A 15,343-nucleotide genomic window follows, 5' to 3' on the forward strand; every position below is an offset into this window, starting at 1 on the left:
GCCTAGTCTACATCGTCGTCGTGAGAACATGCCTTTATCAAACGGGGCTCCTTTTAATATAGCCTAGTCAAAACGAGAAACACATTTGGCTCGCCGTGAAATTGGAAGCATATTGCTATGAAAGCATATTTCTAAAAGCTCCACACCCAAACATTTCACAAACACCTTATTATCACACAGTCCCCGACACCCCTCCATCAAATCTTAGATTTTCTGATTGTGGAAACAAAGCCTGCTATGTTATTCCATTATATCCTTCAGTTTCCTCATCTGTATATGTATTTCTGTGCGGAACAATGAGGCAAATGTAAGCAACTCGATGCGTTTATTTTTCCAGGCAAAAGTCAATATCACCTTCACAGTTTTTTTTATATTAAAAAAAAAATGCCATTCAACAAAAGTGAGTCGGTTATACATGCGATCCATATTCTAGTTCAACGATTAAACAAAGTGTTGAATCCATAGGGAAATTAGCCAAAGGTAGGCTAAAGCTTCTGTCTCAATCAACGTTAAAGAATATTAATATTATTTGCCTCCTCTGAAATAGGCTATTTCCGAATAAAAAATACATTTAATTTTCTTTGCGTCTGTTAATACTGGTTTTGGAGATGTCAATTTGTATTGTTTGAAGATGTTAGTCATTTTTTCATTGTCAAAGCCGACAATATTATCTACCCGGGTTTAGAATGTGGATATAGGCGGCAGAACATGCGCAGTGGCAGTTTGTGCCATATTGGAATGAGGTCGTGAACGACTAGGCGGAAAGAGACGGCATCTAAAACCGAGTTGAAAAACTATTTACTGGTAAGAATCAGATTATGTAACCAAATACTCACATACTATATTTTGTTTATTACGAGCTTAATATGATATAATGCATTTTGATACTGTCTGCGTCTTTTTTCCCGTCTCTAAAAAAGATGACTCGGGCTCGGTCGAGTGCAAGCGCCCTTATTGCTCGCTACAGTGTAGCTAGCCTATTGCTCAAGCCATGACGTTCCAGTAACTTGACATGGTCACAGACGTTTTTAGCATGTGCTGAATCAGCCGCATTCGACTTGGTGCATTTGGCATCAGAACTGACCTATATGGAATAAACACAGAGGCTATGAAATACATGTTATTTCTTGCATTCTGTGTCCTTCTCTTATTGCACGTTCCAGTGTGAAAGTTGGATCATCGGCGCTCGTGCCTGTGCAAAGCTATTGCGTTAATAGCTTGAAAATTATTGAACGCGTCAATCGAGAATTCCCCGAAAATGTTGTTACTGAACTTAATCAATTTATCGCTCTTATATAATAAAGGCTGCACGATTTATAATAGACGACTCTGGTGTATTTGACTTTAAATCAAATAGGCCTAGGAATCCTTTAGATTAAATTTTAATTTTATTTCATTGTTGTTGTATGCCTAACAGATAAATTATGCTATAAACATTGCCATTTACACGTAGGCTAATCTAAGCACTAAACTGCCTATTTCTCAACTATAACTCCAACTTCCCAGTTATGCAACTTGAGTAATCGCAGCAACATTGTTTCAATTTACATTTCGCTATAAACTGCAACATTGTTTCAATTGATGTGTCATGTAGTCTAAAATGCAACATTGTTTTATTTGACTTGCCGATGAAATATCAATATGAAGTGTTTTTTGCATAAAAATGTGATTTCCACTTCTCCCGGCCAAACTCTTCTATGGGCATTAACACAACAAATCCAGTTAAAATGACAGTTCCAATACTGCGCTTAATGTCTTGTGACGTGCAAGGGGCACTCGGCACCCCACTTACATTAGGCCACTATTTGACAATGGCAACATACAACACTGAAATGCAATCTCTCAAATAACAAGAAGCCTATGTGTAAGCTAATTGCTGACAATGAGGATTCATAAACACATCAACACATTGTTGTGAACTTGTTGTACTTGATGAAAATACTCCCATTAGTCTAAGGTTATTCTCAACATGTCATCAACAGACTTCACTTTCGTTTACAGTTCATTTCTCAAACCCCTGTGTGTCCAATCAATGCATTTCTTTAACTTGCATTTCCTGCCCAGCGACCACTCAGTGTGGCTCAGAGGACTTCATTCAGTCAATGGCATGTTAAGCACTGATCATATGATCCAGTAACTCTTAGGAGGCGGTTGTAAAGATCAGCGTGTGTTAGTGTATGCATTCTAGTTTCTCTTTCAGGGTGAGTCAGTGTACATTCTGCTAGAAAGAGTCAGTCTGAGAGTCAGGCAGTCAGTCTGCTGGTGGTGAGTGTGAGTACTGGGTAGGCCTCTATTAAAAGATGGAGGAAGTTGTTCGTTTTCCAGTTCACTTTGGTGATTAAGTAACAGTTTGTTTAACAGAATGACCTGTGAATTCCCTAAAATTTCAGCATCAAGAAATCATTTCTCATCAACCCCTTCCTCTTCTCAGCTTCATTCAGACTTGTGTATATGTCATATGGAAATAATGAGGGAAAAACTGTCTGACATTTTCAAACATTCTTTGTCTTTCAATCAACAACTTTGAAAATATTTTCTGAAGATAATCAGTTATCAGAAGGCAGCCCAACACTGAGGGCTGGCTCTTTGTCAATAGCTAAATGGCTCTGCTGCTCTTTTCATCCTCTAGTGTTTGAGACGTGAGTGTGACCTCAAGCACAATGAGGCCCTCAGCTGGATAGCTGTGTGTGTGTGTGTGTGTGTGTGTGTGTGTGTGTGTGTGTGTGTGTGTGTGTGTGTGTGTGTGTGTGTGTGTGTGTGTGTGTGTGTGTGTGTGTGTGTGTGTGGGCAGCAGGGTCGAGGGTAAAGGGCTGATCCTGGGTTACGTGGGCCGTGGTGTCCGGGCCGTGGTCAGGGAGACCCTGTCTGATGGCTGTCTCCTCTTTAATAGAGACATCAGACATGACAAAGACAGGCCTGACAGCCCTGCTGAATGGAGCAGCAGTGACAGAGCAGCTATCCTCTGCATCCTTTACACAAACCTCTCGGCTATTGTCATCTCTAATGTTCTCTCATGCCCAGTATATAAATGCTATTTCTCTTGTTGTGTTAAGTTAGTTTATCCTCTTTGTTGTCACAGAGTGGCTATAGCCTACAGTTCAACTTTGTTTCAAAGTTGTGGTCTGTTTGAGATGTATTTCGCCTCATTTAGCATTTTAAAAATGATTTAGTCCTCTCTCATACTTTTAGCAACTTAGCAAGGTCATTTTGTATTAGCAAGGTCATTTTGTATTAGCAAGGTCATTTTTTATTAGCAAGGTCATTTTGTATTTTCAAAACACATACCTAAATATTCTCTGTGTCACTCTTCTCTCACACACACTAACTAAACTTTGTTTATACTTCCATTTGCTAAGCCGCCCTCCCCATCCCAAAAACAAAATGTAAGGACTGGACACATTCAAATGACATCCCTAAGACCACCTATGCCACTTTTACCAACAGCCTACTATGCTTTCTTGCTCTCCTGGTTTTGGCTGTCAAACAGATTTAAAGAATGATGTCCATCTTCTCTAGATAATAATCTGTCTTTTCTTTCTTCCCCAGAGCTTCTAGACTTGGTCGGTAGGAGGAGCCAACATGAGTCATGAGTTGCTGGAGTCCGGTGAGTAACAACATGGACCTGCAGCTTTGTTACTGGTGGAGAGGGTTTTTGACACAAATAACAGAATTAAACTGTGTGTGTGTATGCGTGTGCGTATTTGTGTGTATGCGTGTGCGTATTTGTGTGTATGCGTGTGCGTATTTGTGTGTATGCGTGTGCGTATTTGTGTGTATGCGTGTGCGTATATTTGTGTGTGTGTGTGTGTGTGTGTGTGTGTTGCAGACGGAGACTCTAGTCTGGATGTCTCTGACTTTAACTGGGATGACTATTTGGAGGAGAACGGAGCAGTGTCTGTGCCCCACCATGCCTTCAAACACGTAAGTACTGAGACTATTTACACTCCTCATAACCCCACACAATACTCGTACAATGTTGATCAATAGTTCACCTTATAAGAGCTTTTCATATATCATTCTCCCCAGGTGGACCAGGGCTTGCAAACAGGTCTGACTCCAGGTATGAAGCTGGAGGTGTGTGTGCGTTCAGAGACCGACCAACCCTACTGGGTGGCCACCATCATCACCACCTGTGGCCAGCTGCTCCTCCTGCGATATGAAGGTTACCACGACGACCGCCGCGCCGACTTCTGGTGTGACATTATGACGGCTGACCTCCACCCCCTGGGCTGGAGCCGGGAGCAGAGCAAACCCATGAGACCCCCTGAGGGTGAGGGAGCTAGGACTGGGGAGAGAACTCACTGGGATGGCTGTTGTGAAATATCTCTTCCACTCCCAACTAGTTGTACGAGGGTTATTATGGGGTTATTACCATGAGACCCAGACCTGAGTTTTTCAAAGACATTTCCCAAGCTTGTTTTTATATTCCTTAACCATGTCTCTCCATTGCCCACCTCAGGTGTGAGAGAGAACCAACCAGACTGGGAGGGTGTCCTAGAGAAAGCCCTAGCTGAGAAGTGCAGTGCACCTGCCAACCTGCTGGAAGGGGTGAGAGGGGCTCAGTTATAAACTGGAACAACTGGGAATGTATGCCAGATAAGCAAGGGTTTTGAACTCACTTTGTATCAGTAAGGGTATTGCTGAGTGTAATCCAGCATGTCCTTACTTGTGTGTCTGCCTGTGCGCTTACGCGTATGTGCTTGTGTGTGTGTCTATAGCCCCAGCGTGGTAAGGACCCAGTGGACCTGATGACTCCAGGCTGCAGTGTGGAGCTGCAGGACAGTGTTGACCCTGGGGTGGCGTGGGGTGCTGAGGTGGAGGAGAACATGGGTGGCAGGCTGAGACTACGCCTAGCAGGCACAGAGAGACTCCCTGATACACACGCCACCCTCTGGCTCTACTACCTGCACCCCCGCCTCCACCCACCTGGCTGGGCCAAAGAGCACGGCTGCACCCTCAGGCCTCCTTCAGGTAAACGGCTCTTTTCAGAAAGATCTTGGGTGAATTCAGTTTCAAAATGCAAAAAGCTAAATATGATTCATGAATAAATCTGAGGTTGTGTTTTTGTACTGTATAATATGATCATTTGTGTGTGTGGTTGCTTGTTTCAGCCCTGGTCCCCCTGCACACAGAGGAGGAGTGGGAGGACGTCAGACAGAGGATCAGTGATCAGCCTCTTGATGAGGCCCTCTCTGAAGAGTTCTATAAGGTAAAGGCACCACCAAGCACTATTTATTAGCACTACAAGGGTCTGTGGAATACCAGTGCAATATTGATCGAATGAGCCATCACTGTGTGTGTGTGTTTGCTTCAGGACCGGCCTGCCATTGCTGCCCACTGCTTTACTGAGGGGATGAAACTGGAGGCCGTTGACCCTACGTCCCCTTTCTGCATCAGTCCTGCCACCGTTATCAAGGTGACAACCTCTTTACTGGCCCAGTCTCACCTCAGGCTCCTAGAATTGTCGGACTATGTTCTTCTCGGACCAGAGATGATTAATATGACTGGGTTGGATGATGACAGTACAGTAGTGAAGGCACTCCAGCCCACCCAACAGTTTCAGCTATATTGTTGTTGCATATTCAGTCCACCCAGATCAATGGTCACCTCAGGGCTAGGAGAGTCGAGATTTGCTCAAATAAATCCTGACATAGTACCCATGTAAACTCTGGGAGCCTACCCACCAAGTAGATATTGAAGTCATTAAGATACAGTATGGTAGTGTATGTGAGGTTAGCTTTGGGTGTGATATGCTTATGGAACAAGGGTAGGGTAAATACCGCATAGAGCAGACATGACCGACTGGGCACACACTGGTTAAACTAACTTGGAATAAAAGTTGATTTGATGTCTGTGCCCAGAGGGGAGTGTGATGTGATACCCTACCTCTCCTCTTCAGGTGTTCAGTGACGAGTGCTTCCTAGTAAAGATGGACAGTCTCCGTGGTGATGATTCAGGGGCAGAGGGCGTTGGGTCCTTCCTGTGTCACAGGGACAGTCCTGGGATCTTTCCTGCCCAGTGGAGCCTTAAGAACGGCCTCCCGCTCAGCCCCCCTCCAGGTGATGACACGCTAGTAACATTTACAGAGCTACTTTTAAAAATGTGCTCAGTTATTATTTTTGAGGATTTATCTAATTGTATTGTCGTCTCTCTCTCCGGTTGTGTAGGGTACCAGGGGCAGGACTTTGACTGGGCAGACTACCTGAAACAGTGTCAGGCAGAGGCAGCACCACAACACTGCTTCCCCACAGTGAGTCAAGCTCTGTCTTACATAGAGCACTCATGTTATATAACATGGGTGGACATGGGACATGAATAATCTCTCTCTCCTGATGTATCCCTGTCTACCTCTCAGGAACAGTCTGATCACAGCTTTAAAGAGGCCATGAAGTTGGAGGCGGTCAACCCAATCTCACCTGAGCACATTCACGTGGCAACGGTGACCAAGGTCAAAGGGCAACATATTTGGCTTGGCCTGGAAGGTGAGAACCTGTAGCTACGCATCTTGGCCCAGCCTTGTCCGGGGTAGGCCGTCATTGTAAATAAGAATTTGTTCTTAACTGACTTGCCTAGTTAAATAAAGGTTAAATAAATAAAATCATCATATCTGGGCCCGCATTTTTCAATCTTAGTCTGGGACCATTTGAGTGTGGGCTTGTTCACACTGATGCTATTAATATTAGATAATGAATTAGTTCTGTAGGTCTAAGTCTCTTTGTGTCTAGGGCTGAAACAGGCTATACCAGAGCTGATAGCTCATGTGGACTCGTTGGATATCTTCCCTGTCAGCTGGTGTGAGACCAACGGTTACCCCCTGCTGTACCCCATCAAACCCAAAGGTGGGTGTCCCAAAATAAGATAACATTGTGTCTCTCTCTCTCTAATGTGAAGGGGAGCCACTAGCATTCCACAATATGCATGGAAGTTTTAACCATTGCAGTTGCCGTATTTGACAGTACTCTGTATAGTTTCAGAGTTTTATTACTGGTGATTATATATTGTCTTACAGTTGAAAAGCAGAGGAGGATTGCTGTGGTGCAGCCTGAGAAACAGTAAGTAGGCCTATGGGAAAGGAAGGAATCTATCATTGGCTGGTAATTGGTTGTTTGTCCACTTTTGATTGGTTAACACTCCAGTCCCATGCACTTTGACGACTAACCTGTATCTTTGTCCCTATAGCCGAGCACCACCCAAATCCACAACACCTGACACACTCAGGTTGCAGTTGGCCAGCCAATCAGAGACTGGTGAGTGTTTCTCATGTAGACATACCAGAGAAATACATTATTGGGGTTTCTGACGTGAGACACACCTCTTACATTCTGTGTGATGTGTTTGTGTACAGGACAGGGGAACGGAAAGTACTGCTGTCCCAAGATTTTCTTCAACCACCGCTGCTTCTCTGGCCCCTACCTGAACAAGGGCCGCATCGCTGAGCTGCCCCAGTGTGTTGGCCCTGGCAACTGTGTCCTGGTTCTCAAAGAGGTGAGGAGCACCTGGGTGGGATTGGAACAAACATACTACATTATGTTAGGGCTGTGGCGGTGACCGTTAATTAACATAAACACCTTAAGCATCTCTGGGATTCCACGCTTACAAGCTGCTGATGCGGGCGTTTGGAACATCTTGGCATACATTTTAAAAAGTCGAAAGGAGTGGCTATTGTGTTGAGCGTAAAAGTGATCTTTGAAACAGGTCCTATAGGCTACACTTAATTTAGAGTTAATTGGTAACTTTAGTTGTGATAGGTATACAAACCATACAAATAAAAACATATGGGCTCCATGATGCTTAAAGTGTTGGGGCGGCAGGGTAGCCTAGTGGTTAGAGTGTTGGACTAGTAACCGGAAGGTTGCAAGTTCAAATCCCCGAGCTGGCAAGGTACAAATCTGTCATTCTGTCCCTGAACTTATTTATTTAACCCACTGTTCCTAGGCCGTCATTGAAAATAAGAATTTGTTCTTAACTGACTTGCCTAGTTAAATAAAGGTAAAATAAATCAATTAAAATGATGCGACTCTATATTGATGATTTGGAAAAAGTTGGGAAAAAAGGCATGCGCTCTAATCCTTGTGCTTCCGCAGAGAGAGGGAATTGCATTGCTGCTCTGATTGTGTAGCAAGCAAGTTGGGAGATATCTAATCAGTGGAAGATGGAATTAAAATGACAGAATTAAAAGTGAAATTAGAAGGAAAGGCTACAACGACCAAAAGCCAAGGCTGCTATTTATAATCGGAATGGAGTTGTTGTTATTTGTAGGCAAACTGTAGGACTGTGAGAACGCAGTAGCGTTATGGCTAGCTTCAATTAGCCTAGTTAGCTTGCTTCTCTCGGTTTGATGCAGTCAAGGCAGATAGGCTACTATGCAATCGGATGGGTGATAAATAACTAGCAAAAAGTTAGTCTACTAGCACTAATGGTTGCTGTCTCTTTCTCTCTCTGTACCTGCTCCGAGCCTCCAGTGCTCCAAGCAAGCCTGCTGCGTCTTACTCACACACCGCACAGCCCCTCCCTTGCTCCATAGTAGTTAGAGATGCTTGCTCTGTGTGTCTCTCTCCATCCCTTTCTCCCTAGCGGTTAATAAAGTAGCAAAATAATTGGCTTTTCTGATCGTTGTCTTTAGGTCAGTTCGGAATGTGTTTTAAAAATGTAATGATGCATATTGGGTCCAGGGCTTTCCCGTGTCCATTTCAGAACGGGACCTCTAACTCCCATCACCATTTGTCCTCATCATTAAGATTATTCAAATTAAATCATAAAGTGTTTAGAACGTAATTAGAGGGACTATAGAGCGCTGAGTACCAGGCCATTAGTGAGGGCCGTTAGCAAGGTGGGTAGGCTACACATAAGCGACCAACGGTCACAGGTAATTTGACAGTGGTCATGACTCGTCACTCCCTGTGTGGTGGTAATACGGTCACTATGATGTAATAACTGTATCACATTGTACTCAAATCCCCTTAGGGCAGTTGGTAATAGGGCGAAATCTTGCTATCCCAGAGATCACTCCTGACTTCCCAGTTAGACTGGGAACAGTATACATGCTAAGCCCTTTATGTCTCTCTCCATCTCCCTGTGTCCTGTCCAGGTGTTGACTCTGCTGATCAACTCAGCCTACAAGCCCAGCCGGGTGCTCAGGGAGCTGCAGCTGGACCAAGAGGACCGCTGGCACGGCCATGGAGAGACACTCAAAGCCAAGTGAGGAACGCATGCTCTATCATAACGTCATTACAATCACCAAATGCACTTTCTGCATAAATTCAGTCTAAACTTTTCTGCTCGTGTTTGTGTTGAGTTGATGATTAAAGTGTGTATTGGGATTGGCTAAGCTGTTCTAGAGTTGCTAACCTGAGCATCTGTTCTTGATCGGCAGGTACAAGGGAAAGAGTTATCGGGCTACGGTGGAGATAGTGCGTACAGCAGATTGTGTGGCGGAATTCTGTCGGAAGACCTGCATCAAGCTGGAGTGTTGCCCAAACCTGTTTGGACCTCGCATGGTTCTGGAGCGCTGCTCAGAGAACTGCTCTGTGCTCACCAAGACCAAATACAGTACGTGTAACCTACTCAATTGCTCTAAATCAAATACATATGAGTAAAACCTGGTGTTCAGGAATCAGGTGTTATGGAGATAAAGAGGCACTCAATGCTGAGAAGTAAGGGGGGAATCAACAAATAGGGGACGCAGTGTCTGTTTTATGTGTATTTCATTATGCACCTACAGCGCATACAGAAAGTATTCAGACCCCTTGACTTCTTCCCAAAAAATGTATGTTACAGCCTTATTCTAAAATGGATTGAAATGTATCAGTCTACACACAATACTCCGTAATGACAAAGCAAAAAAAGGTTTTTAACTCAAAAAAAATATGTATTACAAATAAAAAACAGACATCTTATTTACATAAATATTCAGACCCTTTGCTATGAAGCTCTAAATTGAGCTCTGGTGCATCCTGTTTCCATTGATCATCCTTAAGATGTTGCTACAATTTGATTGGAGTCCACCTGTGGTAAATTCAATTGATTGGACATGATTAGGAAAGGCACACACCTGTCTATATATAGTCCCACAGTTGACAGTGCATGTCAGCAAAAACCAAGCCATGAGGTCGAAGGAATTGTTCATAGAGCTCTGAGACAGGATTGTGTTGAGGCACAGATATGGGGAAGGATACCAAAAACCTGCTGCAGCATTGAACATCCCCAACAAGACAGTGGCCTCCATCATTCTTAAATGGAAGAAGTTTAGAACCACCAAGTCTCTTCCTAGAGCTGGCCACCTGGCCAACTGAGCAATCAGGGGAGAAGGGCCTTGGTCAGGGAGGTGACAAAGAACCCGATGGTCACTCTGACAGAGCGCCAGCATTCCTCTGTGGAGATGGGAGAACCTTCCAGAAGGACAGCCATCTCTGCAGCACTCCACCAATCAGGCCTTTAGTGGCCAGATGGAACATACTCCTAAGTAAAATACCCATGACAGCCCGCTTGGAGTTTGCCAAAAGGCACCTAACGGATACTCAGACCATGAGAAACAAGATTCTCTTTGGCCTGAATGCCAAGCGTCACGTCTGGAGGAAACCTGGCACCATCCCTACAGTGAAGCATGGTGGTGGCAGTATCATGCTGTGGGGATGTTTTTCAGCGGCAAGGACTGGGAGACTAGTCAGGATTGAGGGAAAGATGAACAGAGCAAAGTACAGAGAGACCCTTGATGAAAAACTCTGTCAGAGCATTCCGGACTTCAGACTTGGGCGAAGGTTCCCCTTCGGACAAGGGACAACAACAGGACAACAACCCTAAGCACACAGCCAAGACCACACCGGAATGGCTTCGGGACAAGTCTCTAAATGTCCTTGAGTGGCCCAGCCATAGCCCGGACTTGAACAACTCTGGAGAGACCTGAAAATAGCTGTGCAGCGACGCTCCCCATCCAACCTGACAGAGCTTGAGAGGATCTGCAGAGAAGAATGGGGAAACACTCCCCAAATATAGGTGTGCCAAGCTTGTCGCGTCATACCCAAGAAGAATCGAAGATGTAATCGCTGCCAAAGGTGCTTCAACAAAGTACTGAGTAGAGGTTCTGAAAATTTATGTAAATGTGATATTTTTTTATTTTTTATAAATTTGCAAAAATGTCTAAACTGTTTTTGCTTTGTCATTATGGGGTATTGTGTGTAGATTTATGTGAGGGGAAAAAAACTTATTATATTTTCGAATAAGGCAGTAACGCAACAAAATGTGTAAAAAGTCAAGGGGTCTGAATACTTTCCAAATTCACGGTGTATGTTGATGATAAAGCATTGGATGCAGAATGCTCAGGAGGACTGAGATTGGAGTATTGATGTGTTCTCTGCAGCTTATTATTATGGTAAGAAGAAATGTAAACGAGTGGGCCGCCCACCAGGGGGGCATTCTAACCTAGAAGGAGGGGTGAAGAGAAGAGGTAGAAGGAGGAAGAGGAGAAAGCAACTATTTGTCCATAAGAAGAGACGCTCCTCAGCCTCACTAGACAACACACCTGCCGGTTCACCACAGGTAACAGACACACTCCGCACACACACACACACACACACACACACACACACACACACACACACACACACACACACACACACACACACACATTGAGATATCTTTAAACTTAACCATCCCTCTCTCTAACACAGGGCAGTGGAGATGAGGAGGATCTGGATGATGAGAACTCTCTGAGTGACGATACTGGCTCTGAGCTCCAGGATGATCAGGATGATTCAGAATATTCCATTGGGAAGTCTCAACCACCCACCCCATCCCCCTCTCCTCCTGCAACGCCCAGACCAACCCGAAAACGCAGGAAACCTCGCTCCCCATCTTACTCTGATGATGAGAACCACCCACCTTCACCAAAGGTGAACTGTACTGTGCTTTTACTTTTTGTCTGTTCACTGTGAATAGACGGTTAGGTGTTTAGCAACAAAACCGATGCGTGTGCAACTATGGGGCAAAACTGACAGTTTGGCTTAGATTGTTGATAGCATGTTAACTATATTTCGTTTCCAATGTTTATTGAAAACATAAATACATTTGCACAATGAGCACTTGTTGTCCCTCAAATACATTGTTACAGTTGTTGGTTAGCTAGCTAGCAAGTTTTAGCCATATTAGCATAGACATCAGTCAAAACACCTCAAAACAAGACATGATATCAAGAACAAGATCAAACTAGCTGAAACGAGCCACCTACGATTCCCCACATGGCAGCTTCTTGTCATTGTTGCTAGCTAAATGGCCATCCAGAATCACATCACACAACCGTCTGCCCCATTGAAGTGTGCATTGCTTTATGTGACGTTGTCAGCCAACCCGTCTCTATATATAGTATGATGAATGAATTAACTGCATCTCTGTGTTCTGCAGAGATTGAGAGGTGAGGCTCTCCAGAAACTGTGTTTGGACACCAGTCCCCTGGAGTGGAGTGTGACTGATGTGGTGTGTTTCATCAGGACCACTGACTGTGCTCCCCTGGCACGCATCTTCCTGGATCAGGTAATAATCACACACACACACAGAATCATTATCTCGACTGTACAGCAAGCAGTGCTTGACTTGGGCCGGATCTGTCTGGAATGCCGTACAGGCACTTCTAATTTTGGGGGAATTGCATACCGGCACCGTTATAAAACAAAGTAACCTACCGCTGGCCCAGATTCACACACTAAGGCAAAAAAGGTTGGTCAAAGTAGAATGAAAGCGTGATCTTCATTGAATAGCAATGGAGAGTGAGCATTCATTTCCTGATTACTCTTTGTTCAAGTTTATTTGTCGCTAGTCTGTGAATCTGTGAGTGACAGTAGGTTGTTCAAGATTACGCAGATTGAAAATTATGGTTTGTAAAGTTATGAAAAGTCATGGAAATTAGTTTCATAGTTGTTGTTTATGTAATTCATGAAAGCACTTTTTTTTTTAAATATGATCAATCAATTAAAAAATTAGTTATCGGCCATTATCTGAATGACCCTTCAGTGCATGTCTGTGGTGCTGCGTGTGTGCCGGTGCGAGTGGGCCGTTTCCCGAGGAGACAGAGAGTGACATTTCAGCAGCCGGTATAAAATAATGACAAGCAGACTAATTAGAACTCAAAACATAACTTGTAGCAGTTATCTTGCTATTTAACTAAGCATTAATTTTGTTGTTTCCTTTCCACCGGCACTGTAGAGCCTAAATACATCTGCGTTGTTGGAAAGCTGTGATTCTCCTCGATTAAATAGTAGCTATGTAATTGCGACAACTTAAAAAATATTTTAATAATAGCCTAATTGACAAATAACTTGCTGTGCATAGATCTCCTCCGAAACATGAATATATGAAGCCTTATATATTAACATGTCTAGTTAGATAGGTTGCTTTGAAGTAGGCTACCTTATCCATTTGATCCCTGATTTATTGAATGAGGGAATCATTTTATAAAGACAAAAGTATTTGGTTGTAATGTTGAAAAGGCCAAGCCTGCACACCCAGGAGCTCTCCAGATGGAGGGTTGACCACGTGTGACTAACAGTGCAGTTCTATGTGGGGTCTAAGTGCTTTGATCAAGGGCACAACAGCAGGAGGTGGTAGGTCACCATGGGATCAGACATAGCAGCTTTCCAGTGTCAATAATGCTTAACTTTTTCATGTAGGCTATAATAATAGAACGACACGTGGTTAAAAGTCATGGAAAATGTGTATAAACCATTAATGGTGAATAATCAGAGGTATCTATAGTATAATGTCATTTGTGAATTTCGGTGAACGTAGTCTAATGGACCGACTTGGAAAAAGACAGCTCCTGCACTTCTTCCATCACAAGTCAAGCATTGGTGTACAGTGTGGCCTAAATCCATGACTATTGTTGTCTAACCCCATGGCCGTGCTTGTGTTTTCAGGAGATTGATGGACAGGCTCTGCTTCTGCTCAACCTGCCCACACTGCAGGAGTGTATGGACCTGAAACTGGGACCAGCCATAAAGCTGTGTCACCATATCGAAAGGGTCAAACTTGAATTCTACCAGAAATTTGCTACATAGCTGAGGGTTCTGAACGAAATAAACATTACATACAGTCAGTAACATTAAATGACTCCATAACTGATTTCCAGCTGGACATCCTTTGGACCCTGTACCCAGGCCCAGCACAACAGCAGCAGTCATGCATGGACATCAGATGGATCAAGACTTTCATTTTTGCCTGTTTTTTACTGTGTAATGGTCAGAAAGGGTTCTGCCTCGTTGTATTCTAGGTAAAGACACCTTAACATGGATATTCATGTTCAGGTTTATCTCACCCACAATATCAAAATGACTCCTGGTTTCATTTGATCAACTTGACAAGCATTGACAATGCAAGGATTTAAGCACAAAGACAAATAAACCATGTACTATATTGCGGTATGTAAAGTGTACATAGCAGGGTGAATTTGTATATAGTGTACATATTTAAAAGGTCTTCTAGTACAATAGGGTGATTAATGGTTATAGCCTGATTTTCTACTAAACATATTTGCTTTGAAAGTATCTGTGCAAAGGTCTTATTTCAAAATGTAGATATACATTTGAGATTGGAGACCCACAGAAAGAGCCATTCTCACTGTTTGACCCCCTTTTCGTCTCCTCAGAAAGGGATTTTAACATCTAATCATATTGAAGACATTAACTAGGGCTTGTTGTAAAGCATTAAGATGTAGGTGTTTTTGGAGCAAAATTCAAATAAGTATAAACCAAATATTGGGACCCTTTGTGACCCTTTATATATTTGTATAGTTTTACCTTTTGACTACAACTATTGGTGGACTAGTGTGTATATGCTTTATTTTCAGGAGCCATTCTACTAGCTGTCTTTGCTGTGTTTGTGTTTTATTTCCCCTGATTTACCTGTCTCTGCCATTGAGATCTATTACTCTTACAGGAGATAAAACTGGAATTTATTCATTTGATTTTGTCAATATGTTTGTTGAATATGATTGCTATTTTAAGAGAATGTGGAATTAAAGCCTGAATCTCATCCCAATAGAGAGCAATAGTATTGGCCTCATTTTGTAGGCACTTACTCCGCCATGGTTCATTGGACAAAACCTATGGGGAAAATGAGGTGTCTGTTAAACACAGGCTTAGGTCTTATAGGTTTTGTTCTACGAGATAATCAGCTAACGTTACTTTCTGTGTATTTTGAAGCACGTATGTAATAATTAAAAAACACAAAACCTTCATAATTCATAAAGGTCATGTTAACTGACTGATTATTATCTCATATAGAACAAAACATATAAGATTTTCTAAATCTATGTTAAAACCTCAGACAAAATTGTCGGCGTCTATCCCAAAACCCT

The 15,343-nt window shown here is 43.2% G+C and overlaps 1 protein-coding gene across 2 annotated transcripts; it reads left to right on the forward strand.

The window, feature by feature from the left end:
• Nucleotides 1-719: 719 nt before the first annotated feature.
• Nucleotides 720-15,030, forward strand: LOC135540145 (scm-like with four MBT domains protein 1). Of its 2 annotated transcripts, none has more exons than XM_064966563.1 (21): nt 720-804; nt 3,547-3,604; nt 3,827-3,921; nt 4,027-4,270; nt 4,460-4,548; nt 4,719-4,971; nt 5,112-5,209; nt 5,315-5,416; nt 5,900-6,059; nt 6,168-6,250; nt 6,356-6,482; nt 6,726-6,839; nt 7,010-7,052; nt 7,180-7,247; nt 7,346-7,485; nt 9,089-9,198; nt 9,374-9,549; nt 11,357-11,535; nt 11,667-11,888; nt 12,397-12,525; nt 13,905-15,030. In XM_064966563.1, exons 2-21 carry the CDS (start codon nt 3,580-3,582, stop codon nt 14,043-14,045), a joined length of 2,598 nt encoding a protein of 865 aa, XP_064822635.1. In that variant the 5' UTR covers nt 720-804; nt 3,547-3,579; the 3' UTR covers nt 14,046-15,030. The 2 variants fall into 2 exon arrangements, with proteins under 2 accessions (XP_064822635.1, XP_064822636.1); XM_064966564.1 differs by having other exon boundaries at nt 11,405-11,535.
• Nucleotides 15,031-15,343: the final 313 nt, after the last annotated feature.

Source organism: Oncorhynchus masou, chromosome 5 (assembly GCF_036934945.1).
Source record: "Oncorhynchus masou masou isolate Uvic2021 chromosome 5, UVic_Omas_1.1, whole genome shotgun sequence".
NCBI lineage: Eukaryota > Metazoa > Chordata > Actinopteri > Salmoniformes > Salmonidae > Oncorhynchus > Oncorhynchus masou.